Genomic DNA, 12,271 nt, shown 5'->3' with positions numbered 1-12,271 from the left:
TATAGAACATGAGTGGGTTATAACAGCTGTACTGAGCTGGTTGTTAAAGGTTCCTCGGTGTCCCGTATACAGCCATCTTAGGTGTCAGGCAGTAGTACTGTTCCTCGGTGTATGGTGGTGTCTGGCAGTAGTAGTGTTCCTCGGTGCGTCGTGTACAGTTGGCGGATACTTTAGTGATGGAATGAGGAGGAACAGGTGTAACCTTGTCTCTGGGACATCAAATGTCAATTTAAACATGGTGCATCCCATGACTGTGCAAGAACAACATGTTAACTCTCCAGCTGCTGTATTGAATGGGGGGGTTGTTTGCCCTCTGATTGCGGTATTCAGCCCCTGTCTGCTGGTGTGTTAGGCCCAGGCTCCAGGACGTCATCATGTTTGTAAGAACTTATAAAAAAAAAAAAATGGAAAGATCATTTATTTATCGAGGAGTCTAGAGTCCTAAAGAATATAAAAGAGGATCAGAGAGGAGAGAAAGTGAACTCACGGCAAGGCAGAGTCAGGGCAGCTGTACAGGGTAGACCAAAAGGGGTGTGAGGCAGACCTGTGAGCACTGAGGACGTGTGTGGGGCAGAGCGGCCAACGGGGCAGTACAGGCAGTAGATAAAGCGTTGTGGGCAGGCTCTGTGGGGCTTTCATCAGCAGGCAGTAGATGGAGCACTGTGCTTGGGGAAGGCTCTCGGGCAGGCTCTCGCACAGACTCTGTCGGTGGCAGGCTCTGAGCTGTGGGCAGGCAGGGGGTCGGGGGCAGGCTCTGCACTATGGGCAGGCTCGGGAGTAACCCCTGCGCTGTGGGCAGGCTCGCGAGTAACCCCTGCGCTGTGGGCAGGTTCGCGAGTAGCCCCTGCGCTGTGGGCAGGTTCGCGAGTAGCCCCTGCGCTGTGGGCAGGTTCGCGAGTAGCCCCTGCGCTGTGGGCAGGTTCGCGTGTAGCCCCTGCGCTGTGGGCAGGTTCGCGTGTAGCCCCTGCGCTGTGGGCAGGTTCGCGAGTAGCCCCTGCGCTGTGGGCAGGTTCGCGAGTAGCCCCTGCGCTGTGGGCAGGTTCGCGAGTAGCCCCTGCGCTGTGGGCAGGTTCGCGAGTAGCCCCTGCGCTGTGGGCAGGTTCGCGAGTAGCCCCTGCGCTGTGGGCAGGTTCGCGAGTAGCCCCTGCGCTGTGGGCAGGTTCGCGAGTAGCCCCTGCGCTGTGGGCAGGTTCGCGAGTAGCCCCTGCGCTGTGGGCAGGTTCGCGAGTAGCCCCTGCGCTGTGGGCAGGTTCGCGAGTAGCCCCTGCGCTGTGGGCAGGTTCGCGAGTAGCCCCTGCGCTGTGGGCAGGTTCGCGAGTAGCCCCTGCGCTGTGGGCAGGTTTGCGAGTAGCCCCTGCGCTGTGGGCAGGTTCGCGAGTAGCCCCTGCGCTGTGGGCAGGTTCGCGAGTAGCCCCTGCGCTGTGGGCAGGTTCGCGTGTAGCCCCTGCGCTGTGGGCAGGTTCGCGTGTAGCCCCTGCGCTGTGGGCAGGTTCGCGTGTAGCCCCTGCGCTGTGGGCAGGTTCGCGAGTAGCCCCTGCGCTGTGGGCAGGTTCGCGAGTAGCCCCTGCGCTGTGGGCAGGTTCGCGAGTAGCCCCTGCGCTGTGGGCAGGTTCGCGAGTAGCCCCTGCGCTGTGGGCAGGTTCGCGAGTAGCCCCTGCGCTGTGGGCAGGTTCGCGAGTAGCCCCTGCGCTGTGGGCAGGTTCGCGAGTAGCCCCTGCGCTGTGGGCAGGTTCGCGAGTAGCCCCTGCGCTGTGGGCAGGCTCGCGAGTAGCCCCTGCGCTGTGGGCAGGTTCGCGAGTAGCCCCTGCGCTGTGGGCAGGCTCGCGAGTAGCCCCTGCGCTGTGGGCAGGCTCGCGAGTAGCCCCTGCGCTGTGCTGTGGGTAGGCTCTGCGCTGTGGGCAGGCTCTCGATCAGACAAGGAGCCAGGGGCAGCCCCTGTGCTGTGGGCAGGTTCTCGGGCAGTCCCTGCGCTTGGGGTAGGCTCTCAGTCAGGCCCTGCGCTGTGGGCAGGCTCTGCACTCTAGGCAGGCTCTTTGGTATCACCTGCGCTGTGGGCAGGCTCTGCGCCGAGGGCAGGCTCTGCATTGTGGGCAGGCTCTGCGCTGTGGGCAGGCTCTCAGGCAGGCCGGGGGCAGGCTTTCAGGCAGGCTCTACATTGTGGGCAGGCTCTGCACCGTGGGCAGGGTCTCTGGTAGGCTCTGCGCCGGGGGCAGGCTCTCAACTAGGCCGGGAGCAGGCTCTCAGGCAGGCTCTGCATTGTGGGCAGGCTCTCGGGCAGGCTCTGCGCCATGGGCAAGCTCTATGGCAGGCTCTGCATTGTGGGCAGGCTCCGTGGGCAGACTCTCGGGCAGGCTCTGCGCTGGGGGCAGACTCTGCGCCGGGGGAAGGCTCTGCGCTGTGGGCAGGCTCTGCATTGTGGGCAGGCTCTCGGGCAGGCTCTGCAACGGGGGCAGGCTCTGCGCTGTGGGCAGGCTCTTGGCCAGGCCGGGGGCAGGCTCTCAGGCAGGCTCTGCATTTTGGGCAGGCTCTGCACCATGGGCAGGCTCTCTGGCAGGCTCTGGGCCGGGGATAGGATTTCGGGCAAGCTCTGCGCCAGGGGACGGCTCTCAGGCAGGCTCTGCGCCATGGGCAGGCTCTCTGGCAGGCTCTGCATTGTGGGCAGACTCTCGGGCAGGCTCCATGGGCAGACTCTCGGGCAGGCTCTGCGCCGGGGGCAGACTCTCGGGCAGGCTCTGCGCCGTGGGCAGGCTCTCGGGCAGGCTCTGCGCCGTGGGCAGGCTCTCGGGCAGGCTCTGCGCTGGGGGCAGGCTCTCGGGCAGGCTCTGCGCTGGGGGCAGGCTCTCGGGCAGGCTCTGCGCTGGGGGCAGGCTCTCGGGCAGGCTCTGCGCTGGGGGCACGCTCTCTGGCAGGCTCTGCGCTGGAGGCAGGCTCTCTGGCAGGCTCTGCGCTGGAGGCAGGCTCTGGGGCAGGCTCTGCGCTGGGGGAAGGCTCTCGGGCAGGCTCTGCGCTGTGGGCAGGGCTCTCGGGCAGGCTCTGCGCTGGGGGCAGGCTCTGCGCTGTGGGCAGGCTCTGTGCTGTTGGCTGGCTTTGGGGCAGGCTCTGTGCTGGGGGCAGGCTCTCTGGCAGGCTCTGCGCTGGGGGCAGGCTCTGGGGCAGGCTCTGCGCTGTGGGCAGGCTCTCGGGCAGGCTCTGTGCTGGGGTAGGCTCTGCGCTGTGGGCAGGCTCTGGGGCAGGCTCTGCGCTGTTGGCAGGCTCTGCGCTGGGGGCAGGCTCTCGGGCAGGCTCTGCGCTGGGGGCAGGCTATGCGCTGGGGGCAGGCTATGCGCTGGGGGCAGGCTCTCGGGCAGGCTATGCGCTGGGGCAGGCTATGCGCTGTGGGCAGGCTCTGCGCTGTGGGCAGGCTCTGTGCTGTGGGAAGGCTGTGGGCAGGCTCTCTGGCAGGCTCTGCACTGTTGGCAGGCTCTGGGGCAGGCTCTGCGCTGGGGGCAGGCTCTGTGCTGTGGGCAGGCTCTCGGGCAGGCTGTGGGCAGGCTCTGTGCTGGGGGTAGGCTCTGCGCTGTGGGCAGGCTCTGGGGCAGGCTCTCGGGCAGGCTCTGCACTGTTGGCAGGCTCTCCGCTCGGGGCAGGCTCTCGGGCAGGCTATGCGCTGGGGGCAGGCTCTCGGGCAGGCTCTGTGCTGGGGGCAGGTTGTGGGCCGGGCTCTCGGGCAGGCTGTGGGGGGGGCAGGCTTTCAGGCAGGCCGGGGGCCGGGCTCTCGGGCAGGCTGTGCTGGGGGCAGGCTGTGGGCAGGCTCTGTGCTGTGGGCAGGCTCGGGGGCAGGCTGTGGGCAGGCTCTGTGCTGTAGGCAGGCTCTCGAGCAGGCTGTGGGCCAGGCTCTCGGGCAGGCTGTGGGGGGGGGGGGCAGGCTCTAGGGCAGGCTGTGGGCAGGCTCTGTGCTGTGGGCATGCTCTAGGGCAGGCTGTGGGCAGGCTCTGTGCTGTAGGCAGGCTCTCGGGCAGGCTGTGGGCAGGCTCTGTGCTGGGGGTAGGCTCTGCGCTGTGGGGAGGCTCTGGGGCAGGCTCTCGGGCAGGCTCTGCGCTGTGGGCAGGCTCTGCGCTGTGGGCAGGCTCTGAGCTGTGGGAAGGCTGTGGGCAGGCTCTCTGGCAGGCTCTGCACTGTTGGCAGGCTCTGGGGCAGGTTCTGCGCTGGGGGCAGGCTCTCGGGCAGGCTCTGCGCTGGGGGCAGGCTGTGGGCAGGCTCTGTGCTGTGGGCAGGCTCTGTGCTGTGGGCAGGCTCTGCGCTGTGGGCAGGCTCTCGGGCAGGCTGTGGGCAGGCTCTGTGCTGGGGTTAGGCTCTGCGCTGTGGGCAGGCTCTGGGGCAGGCTCTGCGCTGTTGGCAGGCTCTCCGCTCGGGGTAGGCTATGCGCTGTTGGCAGGCTCTCGGGCAGGCTATGCGCTGGGGGCAGGCTCTGTGCTGGGGGCAGGCGGCAGGCTGTGGGCAGGCTCTGTGCTGTGGGCATGCTCTAGGGCAGGCTGTGTGCTGTGGGAATGCTCTAGGGCAGGCTCTGTGCTGGGGGCAGGCTCTCGGGCAGGCTCTGTGCTGGGGGCAGGCTCTCGGGCAGGCTCTGTGCTGGGGGCAGGCTCTCGGGCAGGCTCTGTGCTGGGGGCAGGCTCTCGGGCAGGCTCTGCGCTGGGGGCAGGCTCTCGGGCAGGTTCTGTGCTGGGGGCAGGCTCTCGGGCAGGTTCTGTGCTGGGGGCAGGCTCTCGGGCAGGTTCTGTGCTGGGGGCAGGCTCTGTGCTGGGGGCAGGCTCTAGGGCAGGCGGGGGCAGGCTCTCGGGCAGGCTGGGGGCAGGCTCTCGGGCAGGTTCTGTGCTGGGGGCAGGCTCTCGGGCAGGCTCTGTGCTGTAGGCAGGCCGGGGGCAGGCTCTCGGGCAGGCTCTGTGCTGGGGGCAGGCTCTCGGGCAGGCTCTGTGCTGGGGGCAGGCTCTCGGGCAGGCTGGGGGCAGGCTCTCGGGCAGGTTCTGTGCTGGGGGCAGGCTCTCGGGCAGGCTCTGTGCTGTAGGCAGGCCGGGGGCAGGCTCTGCGCTGGGGGCAGGCTCTCGGGCAGGTTCTGTGCTGTAGGCAGGCCGGGGGCAGGCTCTGTGCTGGGGGCAGGCTCTAGGGCAGGCTGGGGGCAGGCTCTCGGGCAGGCTCTCGGGCAGGCTCTGTGCTGTAGGCAGGCCGGGGGCAGGCTCTGCGCTGGGGGCAGGCTCTGTGCTGTAGGCAGGCCGGGGGCAGGCTCTCGGGCAGGCTCTGTGCTGGGGGCAGGCTCTCGGGCAGGCTCTGTGCTGGGGGCAGGCTCTCGGGCAGGCTGGGGGCAGGCTCTCGGGCAGGTTCTGTGCTGGGGGCAGGCTCTCGGGCAGGCTCTGTGCTGTAGGCAGGCCGGGGGCAGGCTCTGCGCTGGGGGCAGGCTCTCGGGCAGGTTCTGTGCTGTAGGCAGGCCGGGGGCAGGCTCTGTGCTGGGGGCAGGCTCTGTGCTGGGGGCAGGCTCTAGGGCAGGCTGGGGGCAGGCTCTCGGGCAGGCTCTCGGGCAGGCTCTGTGCTGTAGGCAGGCCGGGGGCAGGCTCTGCGCTGGGGGCAGGCTCTGTGCTGTAGGCAGGCCGGGGGCAGGCTCTGCGCTGGGGGCAGGCTCTGTGCTGTAGGCAGGCCGGGGGCGGGCTGCGCTGGGCAGGAGGGGCCGCACAGCTGTTCGCAGTGACAGAGCCGCAGTCACCGGCACCGGCCATGCAGCCGAGCAGCCCCGGCCTGTTCCCCTCGCTGGTGGTGGTCGGGCACGTCGTCACCATGCTGGTGGTCTGGCACTGGCGGAGGCGGCGGCGGGCGCTGCGGGACCCTGACGGTAAGGATAGAGGTGTGTCTGTGGGTGGAGGCACGGTTAACCTCCTCACTGCCGGAGCGGGACAGATGGCGGAGCCGCCTGCACTGATTGATGCCGGTTGATCTGCGGCGGCGGTGGAGGCGGCGGCTGCTCCCGTCTGATGCCGCTGGTGTCTGGGAGACCGGTGCAGAAATGCGGGGTACAAGAGGAATGCGGACAGCAAGGGGTTACACGGACAGGGGGCGGGGCCTGGCAAACCTAAACAGAAGCATGTGCAGCCGCAGTAACCCCTTCACTGCCGGCTGTGTCATTCATTGTGTCATATGAGCCGCTAAAGTCAGGAGTCACATTGTATAATGCCGGAGCTGCACCTGTAACATTGCACCGGATCTGCAGCTGTGGCGGAGTCACTCACGTAGCATTGTATTGTAATATTGTATCATAGAGAACAGCAGCCAGCCATCACATCCTGTATCAGTGGCTGCAATGACGTCACACAGGCATTATATATACAGGAGCGGTGACGTCACACAGCATTATATATACAGGAGCGGTGACGTCACACAGGCATTATATATACAGGAGCGGTGACGTCACACAGTATTATATATACAGGAGCGGTGACGTCACACAGCATTATATATACAGGAGCGGTGACGTCACACTGCATTATATATACAGGAGCGGTGACGTCACACAGCATTATATATACAGGAGCGGTGACGTCACACAGCATTATATATACAGGAGCGGTGACGTCACACAGCATTATATATACAGGAGCGGTGACGTCACACAGCATTATATATACAGGAGCGGTGACGTCACACAGCATTATATATACAGGAGCGGTGACGTCACACAGGCATTATATATACAGGAGCGGTGACGTCACACAGCATTATATATACAGGAGCGGTGACGTCACACAGGCATTATATATACAGGAGCGGTGACGTCACACAGCATTATATATACAGGAGCGGTGACGTCACACAGGCATTATATATACAGGAGCGGTGACGTCACACAGCATTATATATACAGGAGCGGTGACGTCACACAGTATTATATATACAGGAGCGGTGACGTCACACAGCATTATATATACAGGAGCGGTGACGTCACACTGCATTATATATACAGGAGCGGTGACGTCACACAGCATTATATATACAGGAGCGGTGACGTCACACAGTATTATATATACAGGAGCGGTGACGTCACACAGCATTATATATACAGGAGCGGTGACGTCACACAGTATTATATATACAGGAGCGGTGACGTCACACAGCATTATATATACAGGAGCGGTGACGTCACACAGTATTATATATACAGGAGCGGTGACGTCACACAGCATTATATATACAGGAGCGGTGACGTCACACAGCATTATATATACAGGAGCGGTGACGTCACACAGTATTATATATACAGGAGCGGTGACGTCACACAGCATTATATATACAGGAGCGGTGACGTCACACAGCATTATATATACAGGAGCGGTGATGTCACACAGCATTATATATACAGGAGCGGTGACGTCACACAGGCATTATATATACAGGAGCGGTGACGTCACACAGTATTATATATACAGGAGCGGTGACGTCACACAGCATTATATATACAGGAGCGGTGACGTCACACTGCATTATATATACAGGAGCGGTGACGTCACACAGCATTATATATACAGGAGCGTTGACGTCACACAGCATTATATATACAGGAGCGGTGACGTCACACTGCATTATATATACAGGAGCGGTGACGTCACACAGTATTATATATACAGGAGCGGTGACGTCACACTGCATTATATATACAGGAGCGGTGACGTCACACAGTATTATATATACAGGAGCGGTGACGTCACACAGCATTATATATACAGGAGCGGTGACGTCACACAGCATTATATATACAGGAGCGGTGACGTCACACAGCATTATATATACAGGAGCGGTGACGTCACACAGCATTATATATACAGGAGCGGTGACGTCACACAGCATTATATATACAGGAGCGGTGACGTCACACAGCATTATATATACAGGAGCGGTGACGTCACACAGCATTATATATACAGGAGCGGTGACGTCACACTGCATTATATATACAGGAGCGGTGACGTCACACAGGCATTATATATACAGGAGCGGTGACGTCACACAGCATTATATATACAGGAGCGGTGACGTCACACAGCATTATATATACAGGAGCGGTGACGTCACACAGCATTATATATACAGGAGCGGTGACGTCACACTGCATTATATATACAGGAGCGGTGACGTCACACTGCATTATATATACAGGAGCGGTGACGTCACACAGTATTATATATACAGGAGCGGTGACGTCACACTGCATTATATATACAGGAGCGGTGACGTCACACTGCATTATATATACAGGAGCGGTGACGTCACACAGGCATTATATATACAGGAGCGGTGACGTCACACAGCATTATATATACAGGAGCGGTGACGTCACACAGCATTATATATACAGGAGCGGTGATGTCACACAGCATTATATATACAGGAGCGGTGATGTCACACAGCATTATATATACAGGAGCGGTGACGTCACACATCATTATATATACAGGAGCGGTGACGTCACACAGCATTATATATACAGGAGCGGTGACGTCACACAACATTATATATACAGGAGCGGTGACGTCACACTGCATTATATATACAGGAGCGGTGACGTCACACAGTATTATATATACAGGAGCGGTGACGTCACACTGCATTATATATACAGGAGCGGTGACGTCACACAGCATTATATATACAGGAGCGGTGACGTCACACAGCTTTATATATACAGGAGCGGTGACGTCACACAGCATTATATATACAGGAGCGGTGACGTCACACAGGCATTATATATACAGGAGCGGTGACGTCACACAGCATTATATATACAGGAGCGGTGACGTCACACTGCATTATATATACAGGAGCGGTGACGTCACACAGGCATTATATATACAGGAGCGGTGACGTCACACAGGCATTATATATACAGGAGCGGTGACGTCACACAGCATTATATATACAGGAGCGGTGACGTCACACAGCATTATATATACAGGAGCGGTGACGTCACACAGCATTATATATACAGGAGCGGTGACGTCACACAGCATTATATATACAGGAGCGGTGACGTCACACGGCATTATATATACAGGAGCGGTGACGTCACACGGCATTATATATACAGGAGCGGTGACGTCACACAGGCATTATATATACAGGAGCGGTGACGTCACACAGCATTATATATACAGGAGCGGTGACGTCACACAGCATTATATATACAGGAGCGGTGACGTCACACAGCATTATATATACAGGAGCGGTGACGTCACACAGCATTATATATACAGGAGCGGTGACGTCACACGGCATTATATATACAGGAGCGGTGACGTCACACGGCATTATATATACAGGAGCGGTGACGTCACACAGGCATTATATATACAGGAGCGGTGACGTCACACAGCATTATATATACAGGAGCGGTGACGTCACACAGCATTATATATACAGGAGCGGTGACGTCACACAGCATTATATATACAGGAGCGGTGACGTCGCACAGCATTATATATACAGGAGCGGTGACGTCACACAGTGTGTTACAGTGCTGGCCAAAAGTATTGGCACCCCTGCAATTCTGTCAGAGAATACTCCGTTTCTTCCTGAAAATGATTGCAATTACAAATTCTTTGGTATTATTATCTTCATTTAATTTGTCTTCAATGAAAAAAAAATAAAAAAATGTCATAAAGCCAAATTGGATATAATTCCACACCAAACATAAAAAGGGGGTGGACAAAAGTATTGGCGCTGTGTGAATAATCCTGTGCTGCTCCTGTAATTTGTGTAATAACAGCGCCTGTAACTTACCTGTGGCACCTAACAGCTGCTGGCAATAATAAATCACACTTGCAGCAGGTGACATGGAGTAAAGTTGCCTCAGCCTCTGTCCGGTGTCCTTGTGTGCACCACATTGAGCATGGAGAAAAGAAAGAAGACCAAAGAACTGTCTGAGGACGTGAGACTCCAAATTGTGAGGAAGCATGAGCAATCTCAAGGCTACAAGTCCATCTCCAAAGACCTGAACGCTCCTGTGTCTACGGTGCGCAGTGTCATCAAGAAGTGTAAAGCCCATGGCACTGCGGCTACCTCCCTAGATGTGGAAGGAAAAGAAAATTGCCGAGAGATTTCAACGCAGGATTGTGCGGATGGTGGATAAAGAACCTCGACTGAAGGGGGCTTTACACGGTAGCAATATCGCTAGCAATTTCAAGTACCCGCCCCCGTTGCGCTGTTTGTGATCGCTGCCGTAGCGAACGTTATCGCTACGGCAGCGTCACACGTACTTACATGGTCGTCGTCGTCGCTGTGACTGCCAAACAATCCCTCCTTCAAGGGGGAGGGACGTTTGGCATCACAGTGACGTCACCGCAACGTCACTAAGCGGCCGGCCAATCAAAGCGGAGGGGCGGAGTTGAACAGGATGTAACATCCCACCCACCTCCTTCCTTCCGCATTGCGGCCGGCGGCAGGTAAGGAGACGGTCCTCGCTCCTGCGGTGTCACACATAGCGATGTATGCTGCCGCATGAGCGATGAACAACATGGATAAACAACCCTTACCGATTTTTGAGTTTGGGACGACCTCTCCATGGTGAACGATTTTCACCATTTTTGGGGTCGCTGGTCAGTGTCACACGCTGCGATATCGTTAATGACGCCGGATGTACGTCATTAACAACGTGACCCCGACAATAAAACATTAATGATATCTTAGCGTGTAAAGCCCCCTTAACATCCAAACAAGTTCAAGCTGCCCTGCAGTCCAAGGGTACAACAGTGTCACCCCGTACTATCCGTGGGCGTCTGAATGATAAGGGACTGTATGGTAGGATACCCAGGAGGACCCCACTTCTTACCCCAAGACATAAAAAAGCCAGGCTGGAGTTTGCCAAAACTTACCTGAGAAAGCCTAAAACGTTTTGGAAGAATGTTCTCTGGTCAGAGGAGACAAAAGTAGAGCTTTTTGGGAAAAGCCATCAACATAGAGTTTACAGGAAAAAAAAGAGGCATTCAAAGAAAAGAACAACTCAGAACATTGTCCCCAAATCAGGGAACAAATAAGTGGTTCATGTTAAAATTTTAAATTTTTATTACATACATTAAAAAACAGAGTTAATCCTGTGGGGACACAATATATACCCAAATACCAAAGTCTACATATAAGGGGGGGCTGTGCATTATAAATACATGGCTACCATAACTAAGGCAGGTAAGGCGGCTTTCACACTACTTTTTTTTAACATGCGTCCTGAACATTTTTTTTAACGCAAAAACGGATCCAGTGCAAATGCGTTTTCACTTCAATGCATTTGCAATGGACTCGCGTCGACATGCGTTCACCTGCATTTGTGTGTGTTATAGTGAGGATCCAGCGACTTGCAGTTTTTTAACTTTTTTCAAAAACGCTACTTGTAACGTTTTTGAGCTGCGTCCAAATACTGCAAATTGCTGGATCCTGACTATACTGCATGCAAACGCATGTGAACGCTGGCATGCTGATAGACAGGATCATGCTTGCTCTACTGAGCATGCCCAGAAACCAGCCTCGGGTGATCAGTCCCTCTCTCCCCCTCCCTCTCTCCCCCTCCCTCTCTCCCCCTCCCTCTCTCCCCCTCCCTCTCTCCCCCTCCCTCTCTCCCCCCTCCCTCTCTCTCCTCCCTCCCCCGCCTGAGAGCGGAGGACGCTCGTAACCAAGGTAAACATTGGGTAACCGCAGTCTTAGTTATCTGATGTTTACCTTGGTTACGTGTGCAGGGAACCGGCTCCTAGCAGCTGCAGACGCTCGTAACTAATGTAAATATCGGGTATCCAAGCAAGTTACCCGATGTTTACCTTGGTTATGAGCCTCCATAGCTGTCAGATGCCGGCTCCCAGTCTGTCACGTTCAGTTCCCCTCCCTCCCGATCACATGACTCCAATGCCCGCCCATAAACTTCAAGTGACAGGATCCTGCAAAATAACACATGCGTTTCTCTTTGCAAAAACAGGATCCGCTTTTGCAGCAAAAAAACGTTCATGACGCATGCTAAAATAACGTAGTGTGAAAGCCGCCTTACATAGACCAGTGCTGCTAGTGAATTGACCGTACATGCACTGAAACACTGACGATATTCACTAAGCTGAGAAAACGAAGGTAAAGTGCCTAGTGACTTAATATTGCCTGCTACCCTGTTGTAAACAGTAGTAACTCCAAGGTTGGATGCTGTAATAGCTGCCTGATCGTAATAACACAAATCCTGGATCTGGGTGACTGGTCCCTCCACCCCAACGCCAGAAGAAGCAAGGGC

The 12,271-nt window shown here is 57.2% G+C and overlaps 1 protein-coding gene across 19 annotated transcripts in view; it reads left to right on the top strand.

Annotated features, from left to right (window-relative positions):
• PLEC (plectin) overlaps positions 1-12,271 on the top strand; it is a 335,144-nt gene that overhangs the window by 129,134 nt on the left and 193,739 nt on the right. For 4 of the 19 annotated variants that reach the window (XM_075352758.1, XM_075352750.1, XM_075352753.1 and 1 more), the window contains exon 1: positions 5,713-5,857. The exons of the other annotated variants lie outside the window; for them this stretch is intronic. In XM_075352758.1, the coding sequence (XP_075208873.1) occupies positions 5,743-5,857 (115 nt within the window). In that variant the 5' untranslated portion in view covers positions 5,713-5,742. Of the gene's footprint in view, positions 1-5,712; positions 5,858-12,271 lie in introns of those variants that run through there. 19 annotated transcript variants of the gene reach the window in all.

This window comes from Anomaloglossus baeobatrachus, chromosome 6, assembly GCF_048569485.1.
Source record: "Anomaloglossus baeobatrachus isolate aAnoBae1 chromosome 6, aAnoBae1.hap1, whole genome shotgun sequence".
Classification (NCBI taxonomy): Eukaryota; Metazoa; Chordata; class Amphibia; order Anura; family Aromobatidae; genus Anomaloglossus; species Anomaloglossus baeobatrachus.
Note: the sequence above shows the minus strand (reverse complement) of the source record. Positions and strands in the feature narration are given on the sequence as shown.